The sequence below is a fragment of the Nestor notabilis genome, unplaced genomic scaffold (genome assembly GCF_000696875.1).
Source record: "Nestor notabilis isolate BGI_N333 unplaced genomic scaffold, ASM69687v1 scaffold6192, whole genome shotgun sequence".
Lineage (NCBI taxonomy): Eukaryota > Metazoa > Chordata > Aves > Psittaciformes > Psittacidae > Nestor > Nestor notabilis.
In genome coordinates, this window is record NW_009917808.1 from 53,994 (window position 1) to 76,976 (window position 22,983).

The following is a 22,983-nucleotide window of genomic DNA, read 5'->3' on the forward strand; positions in this document are numbered from 1 at the left end:
ACTGCCTCGATTTCAGAAATGCCTGATTTGTATCACTTCAACACAATACCTATTAAAAATTATGCCTGCACAGCTCAGTCTTTTAAAATCAGGCAGTATCATGCTTCAGCCCTGACCACTCCTGCGTGCAGCCGGAGACAGGCTCATGCCAACAGCCCGGTGCTGATCTGTGCGTACCACCCCAGGAGCAGGGGCAGGCTGCTCCCTCCTGCCAGCTCCCGCACGCACCATGCCCGCCCCAGGTTCTGCCTGCCGCTGGATGCATTTCCAGCTCCTATGCTTGTACCTCCAAGGTTGTGCTAATGAGGTTTGGCATGGATTTTCCCAGTTAAAAGGGAGGAAAAAAAAAAAAAAAAGGAAAGGATAATAAATAATAAAAAAAAAAATCGTCAGGAATTCTTAGGCATAGATGGCTTAAAAAAATATCTTGCAGCATGAGTTTCTATAGGTCTAGGTAGCCACTATCCCGTGGATCAGCCCTATAGATCTAAAGGTTACAAGTGAAAGGAATACCAACACCTTTTTTGGGAAATCTGAGAAATTCACAAAGTTAGTTTGTGAAATCAGAGCTTACTTCCAGGACCCTGTGAAGCTGCACTTCTTTGATACAGGGGTGTTGTAACTTTTATTTGATATTTCTACATACATGAATACGTACCCAGGTACATGTACCATATGTGTATGCATGCATATGTTTACACAGATCTCTGGGTGTCAATAACTTTTTCATTAAGATTTTATTGCCAAACAGAAGTCTTTGTAGCTGTTGACAATACAGGCTACCAAAAAGGTCACTGAAAAGTATGTGGTCAATCAGAGAGATTACGATGGGGTTTTACCCACTTCCCAATAGACCAAAAAGCTGTACGTTTAAGGACCTTCCTTATATGTATCTTGTTTAAAGATGGCATTGTACTGCTGTCCTACGAGTGCGCATACCACACGTGGATGGCACTTAGCTGGCACATTTTCCCATAGAAAGCCCAGCTGGACTTGGAGCAAAGGCTTTGTACTTCCCTCTGAAACACCTGCTGAAGTCTGTGGATCCGTGGGAGTAATTCCAGCGGCTGGACCAGAGCCAGTATCAACACTCCTACAGCTTTTCATGTACTTACAGATCTCATGGCTGGGAGGAACTTTTAAAATAATGATGCCCCTCCTGTGTGACGGTCATGGTGATCTATGCCCTCTCCAGATGTGTTTGTGACTGATGTCAACTCAATGGAAAACCAAAACAAAACCTTGAATTAAAGCGGCAAAGAAAGCAAAAAGCGTCCCGGATCTTTTATACCAGGCACTGTGGTTTTAGTCCTTTACACAAACCAGATCCAAAGAGGAACAGAGCAACTGCCACACTGGACCAGGCCAGCAGTTCCTCTTTCTCCTCCAGCTTGTTTCTGGCAGTAACCAGTACGTGATGCTTCAAAGGAAGGTATAAACCAGCATGATGTAGCTAACACATGGAGGTGACAAGAGGAATACACTCATGAATGTAGATGCTGCTCTTTCTCATGAATATGCTTAAGGCTGAGACGCTATTTCCCTTAAATCAGCTCTTTTTCTTGTTACCTTACCAGCACCCCCAGCATCCTGGGTCTCGTACATGAGCCTGCCAGGTGAAGCGCTGTTACCTGCGGGTCCACGGGTCGGAGCAGGGGTGGGGTCCGGGCAGGCTGCACACCACTAATGCTGAAAGACTCCGACCGAGGAGGCAGGTTGGGGTCAGAAATCCTGTTGGCCACCTTATGGGGCATGGCCGGTGAGCTCTGGCGATTGAGCCGGGAGCGCTCCTCCACCTGCGGCGAGATGAGGAGAGTGGGTGAACACCCCATAAAAACACAACTCCAATAGAAAACCAAGGTATGCATATCTAAATACATACGAAGTTCTTTTCTCCTTTGGCATATCATATGTATTGTATGATCATGGAATACAAATCACTCTGCAGATTACACAATAAATGCATTTTAAAGACACTGAAAGAACTATTTGTATTTATGTGCATAATTCATTTTCTGAATATGAAATGAAGAAATAAAGAAAAGGCAACAAGGCAACATGCCTCTCAGAGGTATTTCTACAAGATGACTCCTGAGAAGCTCTTGCTTCTTCTCAAATGTATCTTAAGCAAGTGGACCCTTTTCCTTCACTGCTATAAACATCACGAGGAGTGCTTTTGTTTGATCTGAATGAAAGAATAAACATGGCAGCCAGAAAATGGATGGCTTTGATCTAGATTTAGTAAGTCTGGCACCTTGTCATGTATGGAAGAGGAAAAACTTCTATTACCAATAGAGAAATAAACCAGAAGCCCAGTGCTTTCAATTCCCCTTGATCGAAGTGTGGTGGTTTCAGCTAATCCAGGCATACGTGCAATCTGCTCCTGCAGTTAGACTGTATGCATTGGTATTCATGCAGCATATGCTATGCAGAATTTCTGATACCTTGAGATCTGACGGGTATTTTCATTCATGTATCATTAAAGTGTTAAATACCCTTACCATGTCTTGATTCCACCAGGTACAATGTCATGTTAAAAGGCAATCTTTAAAATGAATTTGCTTGGAAAGAACCACAGCTGCTTTTAAAGTTATAAATACTCATGGAACAAAAGAGCCATTATGTTAACAAAAATGCATCTTTTCCTCTTTCAGATATTGAACAGGAGTCAGAGTTAGGTAAAATTTAGATAAGAGATTTGTGTTATGGATTCTTTTCTTTCTAGTTCATGAGGGACCATCCAGGACACTGCTGTGACCTAAGAGGTTGTCGCAACTTCCCTGGATGCTGCCTACTGGCTAGCAGAGGCTGTGCAGAACTTGGTTTGGTGATGCCTATGGGAGCGGACACAAGGATGGGAAGGACAGCAGGGCAGGAAGGAGAACTTCCTCTGAACAAGGGAACAGCAGCACGAGCACTGGGTTGCAGGCCTGGCTCAGTACATCTCCTTATTAACCAAGCTTTGTCATGAATGACAGGAGGTAGAGACAGGGCTGCTGCTGAGTCCCCCGTCTGTTTGCAGGCACTCTCCGGCACGCTGCCAAGCCAGAATGTGCAGCTAATCACGGAGGACTTCAAAGCTTGTGTGGAGTAGAAAGCAGGAGAGTGATGAGATGGGGATGTCTGTGTACTGGGAAGGAGAAAGACACTTTGTTTCCCACTGCCAGCATCTCCTCACTAGGACTTTGCTGCACCAGCACAGCAGAGGATGCTCTTGGGACTCTCCAGCTGCACGTCATGGAGTCTTACTGACTCCACCATTAGGCAGAGTGAGGGGAAAAAGCAGCAAAACCCTGCAGGAATTCATCATCGCTCTGGTTCAAGCCATTTCTCATTGAACTCAAGATTCCCCTCAAACAGGAAACATTCTTAGCAGCTTCTCTGCAGGTCCCAGTGGAAGGTTGCTCATGTTATAATACATCAAAGCAAGAGAAGAATAAAGCCACGGGGACTGCAGGAGGAGCTGACATGCATGTTGGCTGCTGCAGCAACAGCAGAGCTTACGACGCATAGTTGAGCACTGAGCTCCCAGGAAGGTCTGAGCTGTGGGAAAGCACCACAGAGCCTGACCACTGCATGGAAAACATCTGATTAAACTTGTTCCCTCCTTTATGCATGGTCATGTATGGCATATACCTGCCCAAACCTGTCCTTCAGCTGACCAAACTTCTTTGTCACTGTGAAGTTAGACTTGGTGTCATGGTTTACGCCCAGCTGGTAACCCAGAACCATGCAGCCGCTCACTCACTGCCCCCCGTCTTCCTCCCCCCACTCCTGGAGGGATGGGGAGGAGAATCAAAAGAATGTAACTCCCATGGGTTGAGATAAGAGCAGTCCAGTAACTAAGGTATAATACAAACCACTACTGCTACCAATAATAATAATAATCATAAGGGAAATAACAAGGGGAGAGGATATAGCTGAACCCAGGACACTTGGTTTATCTGCATCACTTTGTTTAGCAAATACTGGTCTACAACAGAAGAGTCAGTAATGGAGAAAGCTGCTCATTACAGTACTACTGCTTAGAGTGCTAATGCCATATCCCTGGCTGGATCACCAGGGTTACAACATGATGTCCAAAAGGCCCAACAAGTCCTTAATGATGAGCCTGGCTAAACAGGCAGGTCTGGGACAGCACCCTGGCTATATCCCAAGTTAATTTCCAGTGGATAACCTTTTATTAACAAGATGATTAGAAGGGGCAGCAGATGGAGATGTGCATCTATGTGTGTTGACAGGACTATTTGATCAGACTGTTTTGTTTAGCATAAAAAAAGAGAAATCCTTGACTGGGGAAGCTATGAAAGATGCAGTACAGCCTGGTTCCTAACCCAGAGCTTTGTCTTCACCAACAGAACAGTTCCTTAACAAGGAGATGTAGGGACACAACGCGAGTGGCTACAGCCACTTTATGCTTTACACTGTGTCTGCAGGGTCTTGGAGTTACCATGTGAAGAAGAGTGAGGTGGGAAAATAGGTGCATAAAGGAGAGCTATGAAAAGCAGAAAGGGGCATGGTACGAGGAGAACTCAGCTATGGTGATAAAGCTCCTGAGAGAGAAGACTTGAGACCAAAGAATATAAATACAAGGATAGTAAGGGATATCATGCAAAATCCTCAGAAAATATCCTAATAAGCTCTGCAGAGCCTCCAGAAACTGTAGGCTGAACACTAGCCTTGTCTTTTCATTGTTCTTAAAGGAAAACAAAGTCTCAATATTTCTGTTAAATTAGCATGCATGGGCTGGGTATGGAAATTGCTAAACTGTAACAAGAACCAAGGCAGGATGATTATCAGCGCAAGTCTACCTGTATAGCCAGCAAAGATGGTACTTTAATCTATTCTGCAGAGTAGCTGAATTGTTCTAGAAAGTGTAACTATGCAGTAGGCAAAACAGAGGATCAAGGCAAGAGAAGTAGTTTAGGGAAGCTCCCAGAGGTATTTTGTCAAGGCAGTACATCAAACTACTGCTCCCAAGAGCAGAAAGATGCCACAGCAGCTGCTTCGAGCATTCCATTAAAAACTGGACAGAGTGACACAGGTAAAGAGTAAATGGTTTGGAGAGCTAATTAGTGAAAGCTGGAGATATTCCCCAACAAGAGGAATGTCATCTTCCCTGTGACTTCAGCAAAGGGTATGAGGCGACATTCTGCTGCTCTCATTCACATTGTACAGATCCCAACACTGTGCTTCCAGTGATGGCAACAAAAAAAAAGATGCCTCCCCCATGGAATAGAAGAAATGGGTCCTTGTATTTGAAACAGAATGCTAAATCCAGCACTTCTTCACACCAGATAAAGATTAAGATTCATTTTTATATATCTGTTATGGCTTTGAAGACAGTGCCAGAGGTACTTTAGCAACGTTCTAGAGGATTTATTTAAACCAAGCAATGAAAGACAATTTATTCCCCTTTCCCTGCCTGCTACCAGCTCTCAACACTGCTGCAGATGTTCAAGAGAGACCCAGTTCTGCACAAAGCCACAGCGGCACCATCCAGGTGGAAACCTCTCCTGTTAGAGGTTGCTCAGCACATCTGGAACATCTCAACTGCAGACCCACTTACCAAACCTCCTTTTCCACTGGAAGCACTGGAGAATGATGCTGCAACTCTGAAGACTAAATTGGAAGGGAACGAAGGAGAAACCCGAAGAGTATAAAGGAGTGAAAAGAGTTTTTGACAGCCACATCTCTCTCTGTGATGGTTTAGAAAGGTTAAGAACTGTTCGCATTATTGACCTTTGCTTAGCAATGGACAGGTGATTTAATTTCTTGAGCATTTGATGCTTGCAGGTATTGTGGATGCAGCCGAGGGCTGTCAAGAGGAAAGACCAGGAGACATCTATGTGCTGGATGCATGTCACATCTCTGCCAGGACTAAAGGGTGCCAGGCGTTCGGCAGCAGAGCTGCGATCCTGCTTAGTAGGAAGAACAGGCAAGTTATTAAAAGATCTTTCAGCCCAGGGCTGCAAAATTAAACCAAGTAAACACAAAGAACTTTGGAAAAATTAATAGCAAGAGTGGGCACCAGTCTTACTGGAGCCACCACAAAGAGACTAAGGAGACAGAGTTTGCACATGATCCTGAAACTGCACTGCAGACAATGCATGTCTTCATCTTTTCAAGACTATTCAGCCAGGCAATAACTAATATTCAAGATCTCGCAATTGTTACAACAATTTCCTCTTTTTGCTGGAGAAAAAAAGAAAACTGTCGATGTGGCTTGCCTTCCTGCAAATCATGAAAGCAGAGCAAACCCAAAAGATACAGCCCTGAGCACAGGAGGAAAACCTGTCTTATCCCTCTTTGCCTATAAGCAACTGAATTAGTGCTCAGCAAGGAATCCTGCTACAACCCCTGACCCCAAGTAGGCTTGTGGACATGCCAGGTAGGAGCACCAGGAGCTCCTGGCATGTCCCAGCTATGGCTGAACCCCTCCAGGAGGGATCCATCCTCCTCCTTGCACGCCCTCATGGAAAAGCCTCCTTCCTTCACTCTTTTTGCTTGCACAAAGGTACACACAGACGCAGACACACTGCATTGAACTGGGAGTGCTTCCAGCACAGCTAATGGCATCTGCTGGAGGCTGGCCCAGCAGAGTGCAATCTGCTGTATGTATTTCGGACTGAACTGCGTGCCCAGCCCTGTGGATGCAGGCAAGCACCATCTTGCTCCTTGCTCTTGCCTACCTCCTTGGCCCATGCTGGCTTCTCGCTGGCATTTATCCCTTCTTTATAATGGTAGAGAGGTTTCTTCTCTGCTGGCCTCTGGTCCTGCCGTTGCTGCTGCTGCTGTTGCTGCAGGGAGACCAGGTAGTCCCGTTCCTGCTGGAGCTGCCTTTGCAGCCTCTCTGCTTGCCGCTGCTCCTCCAGCTGCTTGCGTTTATATTCCTACCCAGAAGAAAACACAGTGAAGTGGATGCCTGGCCAGCCTGTAAACACACGGCTGCAAACTACAGATTTCTCTCTTTGGGTGGAAAATGGGGCCTGAGTATCTGAAAGGCTGTTTTCTGACAAAGCTCATTGATCTGAAAGACTTCGGGGACTGAGCTGTAAAGCATCCCTGAGGAGAGGCAGCTGGGAGGACAGAGCCAACAAATTCAGAGTTGTGACCCCCAAATTGACACTTTGCAGCCAGTGAATTGCCTTGTCTGCTGGGAGCTGGGGGTGCTAGCACTGCCTCACCAGAGAAGCCCTGAGAGACTCCTGAAGGCTGACATCCACTTAGGAGTTGCCATTGACTTTGCCCTGATTTTTCTGGATGGGAAGAATGCAGGATCAACCCGATAAGGTGCCAAACATCACCAGGTCAGACAAAGCCCAGGTGAAGTCAACTCCTCTGTAGGGCCAATTTATTCTTCATGGGAAGAGCTGAACAGCACAGTTAACTGTGTCATCTTTCTGAATCCCTATGGCTCTATGAGGTTTCATGAGTAACTCATTTTGAAAGAGCCTTTTTGAAAGGCAAGGGCTTGTCTGAGAGTTTTTCTTTTCCCTAAATAAAATTAATAGCAAAATCAAAAAGAATAATCTCTGCAGATTAAAAGAAAATGCAGTGAGAATAACAGCTACCAGCATTAAAAGGCTAACTCAAAACCAAATTAAATTAAAAACCAGGACATCTAGAACACAAACAGCACAAGAGGGTATATACAGCATTCCTGGGAAGGAAACTAAAACAAAAACCTCCACTTGGAATATGAAAACCCGCCTGGCAGGGTGGGTTTGCTGGGTGCAGGCATGCGACAGCTCAACCATGCTTCAACATGCTGCAAACAGCCTTCAAAACTACATAGCAACTAACAGGGCTGCTCCTCTCATGAAGGCACAAGCACGCTGATGCCAGGGAAGGGATGCAACAAGAACGCTGTACACCGCAAGGGGACCCAGCCAAAGCAGTGATGGAGATATTGAGGCATGCTTGCAGCCACGGAGAGGGACAGGAGGCTCAGGGGCATCCCCCACGTCTTGGCATGGTAGGGGGCACTTGGGTGGCTTGGGTGCATGTAGGCTCATGCAGATATGACACGGGCAGAAAGCAGCAAGCGTGGCCGCGGCCTCCCATTTACCAGAAGTAGTGCTTGCTCCTGCAACAACTGCTGCTGCAGGATCTCTAACTGTCTCTGCTCCTCCTCTAACTGTCGCCTGATGTACTCCTGGAGGCATGGGCAGCAAGGATCAAAGGAAAAAGAGAGAGAAGGTAAAAGAGACAGTATTTCCCAAGAGGAAAGAAAATGAGGTGGGCACCTGCATCCACCCCGCCTGAGAGCCAGCACTCTCTGTCCCTGCCCAAAGAGTCCGGGGTGTCCACCACCCTACAAGGGACGTCTGAGGGCAAACAGTGAAAACCACTGGGAAATGGCAAACATTAACTGGGAACACCATAAAACGCCACGCCACGAACAAGTGGGTGGTAAGAACTTGCATCAAGTGTCTCCACACCTGCGGGCCTGCAAGTGGACCTACACAGAAATATGTGACAGCAGTGAAAAGCAACACACACAGTGTTAACAATGAAGCAATTTGCTCTCAAGTAGCAAAAATTATGAGTGTTTACAAGAGAAACCCTGATTAGAGGAAGAGATCCGTGCTGAAGACTATTGCCTCGCCCCACTGCGTTACCTGCTCGTGCTCTGCACGCCGCCGCTCCTCCTCCCGCCGCATCTGCTCCTCATAGTGCCGCCGCTGCTCCCGCTCCTGCTGCTTCCGCAGCTCCTTTTCCCGCCTCTGCTGCTATGGGGGCAAAAGGCACAGGTCAGCACCCCCACTCCTCTCCGTGGGAGTTCTGCACAATTTTCGGGGAGCCACCTTGTCCAGCGATCCACAACACTCCTGCTCACCCGATGAGGTGCCTTGCTAGCGGGCAGGTCTGTTTGGGGCAGTAGAGGGGCTTGCTGATCCTACCCCATCCTCATGCACTCCGGTGCCTGGCACCAGCTATGGAGAACCCACAACATCCTCCCAGCCAGAACAAGACCATGCACACAACCCCATATCTTCTTCCACCTGGAGACGGAGCTATGTGGGCAGTGTGTGGTCTCCACTTGCCCACATGCCTGACTAGTGGGCTCAGCAGCTCTCAGACACCCAGGAGCTGGACAAACCCATTGCTTACAGGAAAACTCGTATCTCAGCCCCAGACCCATGAGGGAGGGTGCTTGGGGAACTACTGCCTGCCAAGAGGGGAACACATCCCTCATTGTTTGCTGAGACCAGAAGCTAAGACAGAAGACCCAAGATCCAAGGGTTTTTCCTTTCTGAAACACAAAATAATCAGGATGGGGGGGCTTCCCTTGCCTCCTCTCCTGCCTGCTGGGTCACATCCCTACTTGCTCTGTGCTGTCACATCTTTGCTGACAGCAATCCAGAGCATTTTTTGGGGGGGATGATGACCTACAGCCTGCTGTGAGCCATCCAGAGTGCCCTGGGCACACAGATGACACCCGCAGCCCCCACCCCCTCTGCTTTTAACCCAGCGTAACTTCTCCAGCTCCCCAAACCACCCTGCGCTCTGGTTCTGGGGAGCAGGGGCTCGCAGCAAACCGCTGCAATACTCTGCCATGAAGCAGAGGGGCTGCAGGCTGCTCCACACCGCAGCCAGCACATCAGCAGAGGGCACTCAAATGCCAGTATTGGCTACTGGGGATCTGCAGCCTGCCATAACTCCATCATGTGCTGGGTGCAGCAACACTATGCAGGGCTAACGGGGAGACAACCCGCTAAAGCATAAATCTGGCCCTTTTTCCTCCCTTGATTTTTTCTCCTTTTTTTCCCCCCGTTGCCGACATAGCAACTGAGCAGACTGCAGTGGGAAGGCAGGCACTAGAGGGCTTGGAAACGCCATGTATTCGCTAAATCACGTGGCGGGCTGGCAATGGCAGCTGACTACGGCAGCTCTGCCCAAGGACCTGGCTGTGCTATCCAGAGACAAAGACGTATCTTTAAACTGCTGCTCTGCAGTAATCTGCACTGTATATTCAGGCAGATCTGAAATCTGTATCTATCTATAGATAGATATCTACATAGATACCTATCCCTGTTATAGATATATATCTATAGATACTATACAGCTATTATAGCTGTTATACTGATCTATGTCTATTATAGCTATCTAATACAATAGATCAATCTCTACATAATAGATGTCTAACGGATCTCCTATTATATATAACAGATCTCTATTATATATACTATATGTACACTGTATCTATTATAGAGACTATAATTCTATTCTATACCTATTCTATATTCTACTCTACATTCTATTCTGTATCTCTGTCTAAAGACAGATATCAATAGATATCTTTATAGATTGATACCTATAAAAATAGATACATCTATAGATAGATAAATAGGTACTTTAACAAACATTTAAAGACACCCCCACATTTCATATACGGAAGAGCCATTGCCTGTCTTGCTGCTGTCTCATCCTCAGGTAACATCCATAGCCACCCTGCCCAAGGACACTGATGATTTCCTCTAGCTTAACGCTCAAGCTGCTGCACAGCTTCAGTGCCACCTATAGCCATATTTATCATTGCTGTTCCACTCGCCTAAGGGAAGGAAAATCGCATCAAACCTGAAATAACCTGCCAGCTCCAGACTCCAGCGTGTCCTACGCCAGGCGCAGTCACTTGCACTGCCCACGTAAGCTGGGTATGCATGTGTTACTCCATGCGTACGCCTGTCCTTGCTGAGCACAACGTGAATGTAGGGCTGTTTGTACGTTTTTGAACTCTATACTACAAATTGTAGAGGAGATGACACCAGGACATGGTAACTTGACAGAAGTAACGTGGGATTTCTTGGCTTTGCCAGCACTCCCTGACCTCCTTGGATGAGTGCTGCCAGTGACAGTCACTGCTCCATGCACTCAGGAGCACAGGGCTTTTGACTAACAGGTTGAATACATGTTTTCCTGAGCTTTCAGTCACAGCGTGTATTACACTGGTTTTGGGGTGGGTTTTAGTATTGGGGGTTTTTTAGTTAAAACAGCTTGCTGCTGAATAAAGCACATAATGCCTATGTAGGCTGGGCTTGGCTGGCAGGAGGCAAGGCCCTGAATGTCACAGCTATTTCTTAAATAAAAATCACCTGATTGGTCTTTATTTCCAGTCCTGCAGGTGAACAATGCCAAACCCCTGCACAAAGGAGACAAAAGCATTTTTTTCCAGAGAGGGAACAGTGTAACACCATCCTTCCAGCATAACATGTGCCCAGTGGCCCTGGTGAGCTTGCCCTACTTGTGGCCTCTCTCCTGCATGGCAGCATCTAACCACCAGCCTCCTCTCCTCCACACCTAAAAGCCTATTTAATCCCAGGCGCTGGGATATGAGCCTCCCAGGCACAGGTTTATTTCAAAGACAGGCCTGATGCTCTTCTGGATATTTGAAGGATCTCTGTGCCCTGTCACAGCTGGGCTCTTCGGGTTGAGGCCGTGAGCGGGATGCAATATATACATTTACTGAGGCCAGGAGTACAGCACTTCCCCGCAGCTCAACTGCGTTTTTGTCAGGTCACATTATAAGCAAGTCATTTGTCATGGCTGCACTATGAGCACCTTCAGCTGAGCACTGCACTGCCATCTCAGCAGAGTGGGGGCTGAATCAGCAGCGGTACAGCTGCCTCCCCCATATGGACCCACTTCAGCAGCTGGCAAACATCTGAAGAGGAGCTGGCACTGCAGTAGGCAAAGCCTCCAGCAGCGCCCCCATCTCCCCTCTACCTCTGCTCATGCCACTGCTGAGCAGTGCCGGGATGATGGGGACCCTGTTTAAAGCAGGGATTGAGCTCAGCGAGATGCAGCTGGAAACTGCATGTGAAGCTGCATACAGAAACAAAAAGTAAAAAAAAAAGGGGGGGGGGGGGGGGGGGGAGAAGATTCAAAGATCTCTCTTTATTTGCCTGTTTTTTTGCTCTCCCTCTCCCACTGTGAGTGCACACATCCCACGTTTCTCCAAGCCTGAAACTACTGTGTGTATTTACACTACCCAGATTTATTATTCATGCAAGGCAAGAGTGCCAATTAATTAGGACTGCATTTATATAACTCTGCAGGTAAAGCCATATGTAGCTGCTTCTAAGCCAGAATGGGATCTTATTTGCACTGCACTAGAAATGACAGGTTTTAAATATTGATGAGGGAAAGAAGACACATGAAGGCAAAACCTCTAGTGAGAAGGCCCTTGGAGGCCTGGCATGAAACAAGGACTTCAAAGGAACAAGCTCACTTTGCTAGATCAGACACATTCAAGACTACGAGCGATCAGAGAGCTGCAGCCATCCCCTGAACCCGGTGAACTTGGAGAGGCACTGACTCTTACAAGAAGAGGCTCATGGAAAACTTGGCTGCTGCTCCCAACCATGAGCATGAGCCAGTAAAGAAGTGGAAGGGGAATTCCAAGTGACAAATGAAAACAAATATTCTAGGTAGCTGCATTGCTGTGACAGGCTCATTTATCTGAGCCACCAGGGAAAGGAAAGAGCGACTGTGGCTGGAACATCATCTTTCCTGACACACCAAGCACTGAAGCATAGAGATGTGATTCCCACTGGTAGAAAAACTGGGTCAGAACTTCCCACCATGGCAAATGGGGATCTGATACGCTATGAACGATCACAGGAGCTAATTTTAGCTGGGATCATCATGAAGGTATGCTCCATGCAGGAAAAGCCTCATGCTTCAGAAACTATGAGTTCTACATGCTTTCTAACCAAAGGAAAACTAGAGAGATGTAAGCTTAGCACTCACCTGTACTACAGGAGCTGCTGTAATGCAGTCCTTGGAAATGGGTGCAGGACCACTACAGTGCTCCCATGCACCATATTACTGAGGAGGCTGTCATCTTAATGGAAATGTTCCTACAAGCTATATGATAATTGCATATGCAGAAGAAAATAATAACCACCATTTCAGCTAACCTAAGTTTATCTGTAATTATTTGCTGGATTTTATTTTTTTTATTGCTTTATAAGAGCTTCCAGTAGACAGTCTGCTGCTAGTTAACATATAAAGGAGCTGCAGCAATTTTTTGTCCCCTGAACATCTGACTCTATAACTGCACTGAATAAAACCTCACATGCTAACAGCAAGATGTTTAGATTTACCTTGTAACTTCCCTGTAAAGATCTGACCTTCATTTTATACCTAGAAAGGAAAAAAATCCACAACATGGCAGAAAAGTGAGGTTATATAAAGCCTTCCCCGACTACATCTGCCCAGTGCTGACAAGGGGTCTGCAGAGAGATTTGTATCGCAGGATCCCTAATGCTTCTGACAAGGAGATGTGTTATTCCTATAGCTCAGCTGGAGTTCTGGTGGTTAAACAGGTGCAGCAAGGCTTATTTTCTGTGCCAGCAACAAATGGAGGGCTTATTAGGGGGCTATATATATGTCTAATATATGTACATACAGGGAAACTTTAAAATATTCAAGCCTATTCATCCTTCTGCATTATAAAATTATTTTCCTTAGTGCTATTTGATTTAGTGATATTTAATTCTCTAATTTGGGGGGCTTTGGCAGTTAGTTCTGGCACACATTTTGAATTCATGAGACCAACTTTCTGCACGAGGGCAAAGAAACCCTGCAACTCTAGTCCACGAAGGTCCCGGTTTCAAAGCTAGCGTGGGGATCTTCACTTCCACTGCAATTAAAGACAGCTGCAAATCTACATCTCTCTGACTGCCTGGAAGAAGATTCAGCCTTAAAGAAGGACACTGGTCAGCTGCAAGAGTCTGACTGATGTCAGGAGGCACGCTAAGGACGGCAGTAGTCTTGCGGACAGCATGAAGTGCAGCAACAGACCACCAGAAGACTTCCTCACTTGACTGTTTTATATATATGTTTTATGTTATTGCTGAAGCAACGTTACCAGACACTGGGTTTGCCTAGAAAGGCCCTAAAATGAGAGGTACTTGGTGAGTTTCAGAAATATCACGATGACAGAAAAAACAGGATTCATTCATTTTGAGCTCTACTAGGCAAGGAACAGACATGGCAGGAGCTCGATCCTTGGCAGTATTTAGACAAGATTGGAAAACAACAGAAAAACATCTACTGAAGGTCTGCACTGACAGAGGAACGGACCAACTGCTCCACTAACAGGCCTTTCTCCAGCTCTTTTACTGTGTACCTCCAGTACAAAGTAACTCCAGGCATTTTTGAGCTTGCTGTCTTCCTAAGTTTGTGTTAGAAACAGTGGGGCAGCCTGGAGGTACAACCCCCTTCCTGTGTCCCCAGGCAGAGGCAGCATCTCTCCCCAGGGCAGACACTGGGACTCAGTGTCTTGATGCTCAAAGCTGCTTGTGCAGCTCCTCCAGCCCACTCCCTGCAGCAGCGATGAAACTCTGTTTGCTAATCTCCGCCTCTGCTAGTTTTCTGGTTTTCCTACAGCAGCCCACGGCAGATACATGACACCCTGCAGCTGGCAAAGCCACAGCTGGCTGCGCTGGGGAACATCCATCCTAACCTCTGCCACAACCCACCACGTTTGCAATAGAAGGTCTGTACCTCTTCGAGGTCTCCTGTTTTAATCCTTACCATAGCAACTTGGCAGTTTCTTGCTCGCCATGTAAACGGTGTCTAATAGAGAGGAGAGCTCATTTTACTCCATAGCTGGAGACGCAGGTGAAGCTACACCCAGCTAGATGGACGCAAGAAGATGGGCATCTGAGAAGATGCTGGGGCCATCGCAGCCACCAGCACATGGCTGCCCCCTCTGCCCTAAGCCTGGCTGAGCCCACGGGGATGATCACACTGTTGGCCCATGCTGGGGCAGGCAGAGGATGTCCCTCAGTTACAGTCCCACTGTCTTTCCCCACTTCTCCAACATGGCAGGAGTATGAAAATACCTCTTTGCCAGCTTTACTGCAGAGGTATCTCCTTTTTAATTTAGGACTGAAAACTGTAAGGCAGCTGGGAAGAAGGCAATGGATAAAGAGCCATGGGGCCTGTTAGAGCCACTAGAAACAGAGGCATTGATTTTAAATCCTGGCTATAGTGGCATTAGCTTTTAATGACATGGAGTAAAGAAGAGGGAAAAGGGGCAGAGCCCAGGGGAGCTGCGCATAACCCGGCCCTGCAAAGCAGTGCCTCTGTAGCTCAGGGCACAGCTCACCAGCTTAGCAAGGAGATTAACCCTCCATTCAAAACCTGCCTGAGAAGCAGCAAAGAGAGAGAACAATTTTCTTCATGTGAAGGGAACGTATTAATTCAGCAGCAAGCATTGTATTCGTTACAGGATTGCAGCTAATCTGGTGTCTGCTTTTATTCTGCTGTTGTTCTGATACTGTACCGCTTGCAGCAAGCAGACTGGGACAAAGGCAGAGCCAGGCTTCCTTACCACAGTCCTTAGATAAATATCCACTGGGGCAGAGGATTTTGGGTATGTCTCTGTGCAGATCCTGTCCTCTCTCAAAGCAGCTCACCAGCTTTGGGAAGGGTGCAGGACGCAAACAAAGCCTGACTACAATGTATTGAACATACGACGCTGTGCGCTCTGATATGACAGAACTACATGTTTACCAAACTGAAAAAATGTTTTGCCTGGGATTTTCCTGTTCCGTTTTTCACCCTGAAGGGGCTCATAGAGGGGCCACACCATTACCACCATCATCACCATCAGCTGCCTGAAATTCCTTCCTGTGTGTGCTCCTGGCCTGGGGGCATTACCCAGTGCAGAGAGTCAGGTTAAACATAACAGATACTCTGACTCCTGCAAATAAAGGGAGTGGCTGCTCTAATAGTCCATTTGCTGCAAGTCCTTTTTTCAGACACACTGCTGACCTCTTTGGAAAGCTAATTTAATTACCATTAACATATGAACCCTTCAATCAGACACCTGGGGTGAGTTCAGTGCGAGGCAATGGGTGTCTTTATGTGAAATCCCATCAAAATCCCCAAAGCAGAGGAAAAGCTCCCTTTTTTTTTTATTTTCTTTTGGTGGACTTCCACAATGCAAGAACCAGGAGCTAAACCAAAAGCAAGTGCTTTCTACAGAGTACGCAGCCACGCTGAGCTGCTCAGGGACACTCAAAGTCACCCGATCGAATCCTGCAGCTAGATTTTAAATGGGGTGGATAATTTTCTGACCGATCACATTTGTAGCTGGTATGTTAAGACAAGGGTAATGAAATCTTATCCTTCGGGGCACATATGGATCATTGCGCAAGTCGGGCAGGCATCTGCCCCTCCCCTGCAAGAGAAATTGTAATTGGCAGGGACTGGAAGCACTAAAGTTGAAATTAGGGATTAAAGGGGAGACAAGTGGCACGTGGATGTGGTGAAAGGGAGCTTTTCAGCTTCTTCTCAACTGTAACAGTCCAGAGCAACAAATAATAATAATGAACTTGACAGATGCCTGGACCAGTAAGAGTTTTGTCCACTTCAACTGAATACAGCTGTCACCCGAATAATGAGCTAACTCTGCTCAGTAGTTCCAGGGATCCATTGAAGTTTGGTATTTCAAGAGTTTATTTATAACAAACCATCTCTATTACCTTTGCAAGAGTTGGCAACACTTCCTATGGTGAGGAGTGGCTGGAGGTGGGTATGCAAAAAAGATGAGCAGGGGGGTTTTACCAGTCTAACAAAACATTTGGGGTTATGGACTAGAAAGGTTAAGATATGGTCGTCTTAAACCAGGCTGAGAACAGCCAGTTGGGACCTGCTGCCAGAAACCATGCTGTTCCACCTGAAAACATCCTTTGCCAGACCATTGCTTGGTTCTTGCCAGTTACCTCCTCCAGCCTTCGCCTCTGCTCCTTCTGCTCCTCGATCCGCTTCTGCCGCTCGGCCAGCAACTGCCGCTTATGCTCCTCATTCTCCCGCTGCTGCTGCTCCAGCTGCTGCCGGCGCAGCGCCTCTGACCTCTCCTTGTTTGCCAGCTGCAGCCTCAAGAAATCCCGTCTCAGTGTTGACTCCCCAGGCAGGTTTAGGATGGAGCTACATAGGAAGGAAGCATCAAAGAACCCTTTCCTGCATCCTTAAACCTCTTGCCAGGGGGAGCTCTGCATGATTTTCCAATGTGGCCCCGCTCCCCTTCATCCCAACAGCATCTGAACATGACAGAGGTTGGGCAGCAGTGGATGGAGGGATGGGGGGACCACACATGTTGGGGCAGAGCAGCAGACACTGCTGTATTCATGGCTCACCAATAATTTATTTGCTAAAGGCTTCCTTTACATTAAATTTCTAACCAAAGCTGCTTCTGCTGCAGTGGCACACACTATATTTAGCCGTTCACAAAGCACATTTAGCATGAATCATTGTCAGCTATTAAAATATTACATTATCTCAGTGCAATAATGGAATAACTTGATACTAGTTACAATAGCTCTGAAAATTGTCACCCAGAAAGTTCCAGCCCTACCGTGCTTGCAGCAGCTCTAGAGAGGTTTCATGGTGAAAAGTTAAGTTGAAATAGGGAGTTACACTTGGAAGTTAGGAACTCGTTTTTTAAAGAGTCTTTTTTAATTTCAACTCACATTTTTTCCACATCTAAATACCCACATTCCCATGGCAGCACCACATTCTCCTGCAGATCCCACACATGATGGGGTACCTGGGTCTTTTTCCCCAGCTTTTGGATAGGGTTACCTGGAGCATTAGTTTATACCCACACACCATCCAGCAGGGGGAATATACTCTGTTCTGCCAGGAAACAGGACTTAGTGTTCAAACTGTCCTTTTTCCATTTCTAGTTCACGTCAGCCTGTAATCCAGTCTGACTTTATAGAGTTAGACACACGTAAGGGCAGAAATGAAATACTGATTCTTACCTGGGCTCTCCAGAGTCATTTTCTTCCTCCTCCTCCTCACTTCCACTGTATTCGTACTCTGTCTCATCTAGGAATAGAATTGCTCATCAGTGCCCTTTGCTGGACTTACTTGTTTTTTCCAGTGGTTGAAAACCCCAGAGCTCTGAAGGCAGAACAGACAACTTCTTCTCACATGACAGGCAGGATTATTTCTCTGCATCTTCTGCTTTTACAGAGGGCTGCAAGGCCAGGGAAGCACAGGCAGTTTCCCTGGGTGCTGGCACCTCGAATGCCTATGCTGGCTGGGAAGAGGGCTGCAATCTTGGCCAGAGTGCCGCAGGCAGCACCAGCAGAGTGGGCAACAGCCCCAACAACCACAGGCACTCAGTGTAAAGACAGGGGTGTCCATAAAATAAGAATTTATCTCCATATGAGAGTGCGTGACCCCATTCTTCAGCAGGGTTCTTCAAATGGAGGAGCACCACAAGCTATCCAAGCCACGGGCACTGGAAAGTGCAATTTAACTATGGCTCTGAAGGCACCAACTCCTCTCTCCTTAAATATATGCTCTTCCTATGCAAATCCATGTATTTTCCAGGCCATGAAGACTTCTATGTAAAAGTGCGACTGCAATGTTGTGCTACATACTGTGATTTCTATTGGGATACCATCTTTACCAGATGAAGAGAATTATAGTAAAAGAAAGGCTTGCATTTACCCAATTACTCTCCATCTCTAGGGTCTGACCTCCATTTGCCAGACTAAACACATTTAATACTTCACTGGGATCCCATTTTATTGTTTTGATTATAGTGAAATCTATTACAAGGGGCTGGAAGGTATGCATGAAAAATTAATGCCACTACCAACAAGAAGAGAAATAGCGACATTATTAATTTGCTGGATTCTGCATATGAGCTTTCAAATTAAAACTCAGTTCAGAAGCAGCTGAACACTTTTAACACGTTTCTTCAGCTATCTGATCTTCCTTTCAGAAGACTTTCATAGGGCCTGGAGAGTCCACTGGAAACATTTGCTTTAATAGGTTATTCCTAATCAATGGAATTGCTCTGGGGCAAGGGTCTTATCTAGATGTTCATTTGCACAACTCTGCTCATTGCTGGTGCAGCATGAATGTCACACAGATCAACAGACTTGGCATGAAAGCAGTTTCTCCCTCCCACATGCCAGTATGTATATATGCAGATATAAATTTTATATACACATTTTAATGAATCAAAGCTTAAATTTTCCATGTGCAAATTACCACCTGGACAAAAAAGACATCATTTTTCACTAGAGGAAAAAAAATATTTAAAAACACTGATTAGTTCTAATGAGTCACCTGTAGGCTTTGTATGAACACTGACTGGTTTTGTTACGGATATTTTTAATGACTGAGAGGAATCAAATCAAACAAAATCATCTGACCTCAAAACCATCATAAGCGTGGTCACACAGAAGGACCACTCCTATTAAACTCAACCAGTTTGCAAACAAACTTAGCCATCTGCGTAAGGGAAACTGGTACTGAGACCACAAGCAACCCAGATCTCTTTGCCTGCCTTCTTCTACCCAGCTGCTTCACCTGCATGGATATGCTCTGGTCTATGATAGGGATCTCCAAGCACATGGCAGGGGTCAAGGATTGCCCAGAGTGCTGCTTCTCCACTAACCCTTTCTCCCTTCTCCACTAACCTTTCTCGCCTCGCTTCTTCTTAGTCCTGTCAATGTGGTCCTTGAGCTGGATGCGGACCTGCCTTTCATTGGGCTGGTCTCGGATGAAGGGGTGCTTCATCAGCTGCTCTGTGGTTGGTCTCTGGCTGTGGTTCTTCACTAGGCAGCTCTCAATGAAGGACTGAAACTTTTTAGACCTGGCCAAGTACAGAAAAGGAAGGTACAGAAAAAATAAGTACATATATTGATTCTTGTATTAGAAAGTGAGAAACCTGCAGGTATTTGAGAAGAATGGCTGCTACACAGTTCTTGCTCAGATACAGCCTTCCAAAAGGATTCCCATGACCTCTCTTGATGCTTAGCACTGTCTCAAAGCTGCACCATCACATGCGCCCTCTTTCGCTTCATCCTCTCCTACTCTTCCCATGTATGTTCCTGTCTTTGCCTTCTTGGTGCAGTCAGGAGAACCCACCATTCTGCTGAGTCTGGAGAAAGTTAGGAACCATCAGTATGACCAGTGAATTACCAAAGCCAGATGTCATCAAGGGTGACCAAGAAAATGCAAGGGAGCATTCCTCCTCCCTTCCCTCTGATGTGTGAAACTGCAGGTAGAAACAAGACACGACACATAAAGATATAAATGCAATTCCTTAATGGATTGTTTCTCATATTTTAAGGCCCAGGGTGGTGTTTCAAGAGATGTACATTTCTGAAGCTGAGTGGGACAAGCTAGGTTGATTTTTCTTTTTTTTTATTAGTAGATTTAACCACCTAACATTACATGGCTTGTTAAAGCTCAGACAACCTGCAGCAATGCTCACTGCCTGCAGCTCTTCCCTGCTCTCTCAGGGAGACTCAGCAGCTTTATTAACCCACCAAGTTCTGGAGGGCACTATGACCCAGTCTCCCTTATCACGATCCAGGCAAATGGATATGCTCTTTGAGCAGCAGGACTTGGGCAGAGGTGGGAATGTAGCTGTGGGTGATAAGATCCCAGCCCCACCTCACAGTCTGCCCTCCCACAGTTATATTTAATCTCAGCTAAAACAACTTCAGCTACATCTTTAATAAACAGGTTTCTCTTAGTCTCAAGTCTTGCATATCAAAAGTTTTCCTGGAACTAATCTCATCACATTATAAACCCAAGAGAAAAGGGATTTACAAGGAAGAAAGATGTTGAGAGTCCACTATACCTTATGTTGCTTTAGCAAATAGTGTAAATGAGTGCAAATTAACGTCAGAAGCCAGCAGATAATACAGAACTGCATTAGAATTAAAACAATAAGCTTTCAGAGATTTTACTTTTAAGCTGTCAGACTAAAAGTGATTTATCTGTTAAGTGCTAATCCATACAAATTGAGATACAAAAGTAAAATACACTACTGGACCCAATTACATCCCCCCTCCAGCTTTATTAATGAGCAAATCTTTCTGCCCCTTGCCTCAAGAAACCCTGTGTCTTGGTGAATCCAGAAGCGACAATCCATGTGACGCTTAAAAAAATACCTGCTTCTAAAATATGATTCTCCCCTATTGGTGTGAAACAGGAGGTACTCCAGTCCTGAATGTGTGGCCCAGAGCACCCGCAAACACTGTTAAGGTGAAGTAACTAAAATATTATCATCCAGTGGCAGATTTGCCCATCTCTTCAGGATGGAGGTCCCAGTGCCCTAAGACATCTTCGTATTCTTCAGCTGGTTGAGCAGCTACAGACAGGCACCAGCTCAGGCCTCTGGTTTTCCTGCAATCTTCATCTCCAAAAAAGTGAGCCTGTCCAGTAGCACAGCTTGGCCCCCACTGGAGGAGAAAACAAGGGCTTCCTCCCTGGCTGTGATCCAAGAGGACACCATAACACATCTCATCTCCTCCCCCGGCATAGGTCAGCCCATCTTCATGAAACACGCACCCCTCCAGCTCTTGGGGTTTGTAAAGCTTAAATCAATGTTTGCAAAGTCTTTGCGGATGCTTGGATCTGAAGCGCTATCACAGTGCAAGTATCACCTCATTAACAAAGAGGGTTTGTCATCTCTTATAAGGCAGGGCTAGGGAGAGTTTATGGGAACGACATCACTGAAGCTCAAGTTCATTTTTACATGCTAAGAACAGGAAGAAGAAAATAAAGCTTCATTGCTGGCTGGCTTTAATTGGGAAAAAAAATTATACTGAAGACTTTAATTTCATTATAGTACACGGCTTGGTATACTTTTATGTGTTGCCGTGCACAAAAGCAAGGACAAATTCAAGGTTCAAGTTGAACCTTTCTTCATTTTGCTCTTCTTTTGTGATCTGTGCTTGTGCCCACCGACTGCCAGAGAGCCACTATGAAAGCCTACTTAAACATCTCCAGTCTTCTTGGGTTGGGCTTGCACAATGCCAGGACACATCCTGGCCATTCCCAGAACCTCCAGCTGAGAAATGAGTGTCCCACTGAAAATGCTGACAAAAATTGCTCTTAAGGAAAAGGTGGAGTCAGTGGAGCTTTGTCTGGATCCTTTGGAGCTTCCCATTGCAATGAAAGCTTAGAAGATGCATATAGGTTTGAGCTATGCTGGAGACCAGGGATCCTTGCTTGCTCATGGAGGGGTAGCAGGGACCAGGTGAACACTACACTCCCCTGGAAGGATTGAAGCTGGAGTTCCATTGCACTGAAACATCCCAGGCGATCCTGCTGTCAAAGCTCAACCCTGGCAAGTGCAGAGCACAGCACTGGACAGACCAGCTGACCTTGGGCAGACACCACCAATGTTCACCACCACGAGATGTGCAAACCTGAGACAGCCACCAGCCATGCAACAGGAAGGCAGTGCCAAGAAACACCCTGACATGCACAAAGCACATCCTCGTATCTCAGAGGAGGGTCTAAAATACAACTTTCACCTCAGCTCTGTTTTTACCTTAAGAAGGTGGGGAAATGTTCTGCTCAAAACCCACTATCTTCAACTCCCCTCTGCCTGGAAGCTGAGGAAGACTTTGCTGCATAAACATCACTTTTGTATGAAAAATAAACTGAAGTCTTACAATCTATTTTGTGCTGTAGCAGCGAGGATAATTAAGTAGGAGACTGGTGATATGGCAGAAAACAATGTATAAACTATTTTCTCTGCTGAATAATGGTAACCTCAGAAGGCTGTACAAGGAGTCTGAGCATCTATGACACCCTCTGTAGAGCCAGATGGGAAAGGTCCCTCTGCTCCTGGTTTGGAACTGCAGCAGCTGATGATCAGGCTGACAAAATTAAGATGCTTCCTGCCAAAGCCTGGGTCAGTTTTTAGAGGGTGGTCCTAAAACCCCAATACCATCCATCTGATGCAGAGGACTCGAAGCCCCTCTTGCCCCTCTCCCAGCAGGAACATACCTGCTGCTGGCACCAAGAGTATTACATACCTACCCATTGCTCTTCTTTTTGTATTGTTTCAACAAGATAATAAGCATCATTTTAAAGAATAAGGCAAAACTTCCCTCTGTGAGCTCAGCCTATCTGGGAGCAAGGGGCAGTGCTGTCTCTCTAACATCTGGTATATGTTTCCTGGCCAAACCACTG

At 46.2% G+C, this 22,983-nt stretch overlaps 1 protein-coding gene across 1 annotated transcript in view; it reads right to left on the minus strand.

The window, feature by feature from the left end:
* TNIK (TRAF2 and NCK interacting kinase) overlaps positions 1 to 22,983 on the minus strand; it is a 138,280-nt gene that overhangs the window by 30,664 nt on the left and 84,633 nt on the right. The window contains exons 10-16 of the mRNA XM_010009414.1: positions 19,464 to 19,639; positions 17,787 to 17,853; positions 16,746 to 16,950; positions 8,625 to 8,735; positions 8,072 to 8,158; positions 6,693 to 6,893; positions 1,632 to 1,796 (exon numbers count right to left, since the gene is read on the minus strand). Of these exons, the coding sequence (XP_010007716.1) occupies positions 1,632 to 1,796; positions 6,693 to 6,893; positions 8,072 to 8,158; positions 8,625 to 8,735; positions 16,746 to 16,950; positions 17,787 to 17,853; positions 19,464 to 19,639 (1,012 nt within the window). The remainder of the gene's footprint in view (positions 1 to 1,631; positions 1,797 to 6,692; positions 6,894 to 8,071; positions 8,159 to 8,624; positions 8,736 to 16,745; positions 16,951 to 17,786; positions 17,854 to 19,463; positions 19,640 to 22,983) is intronic.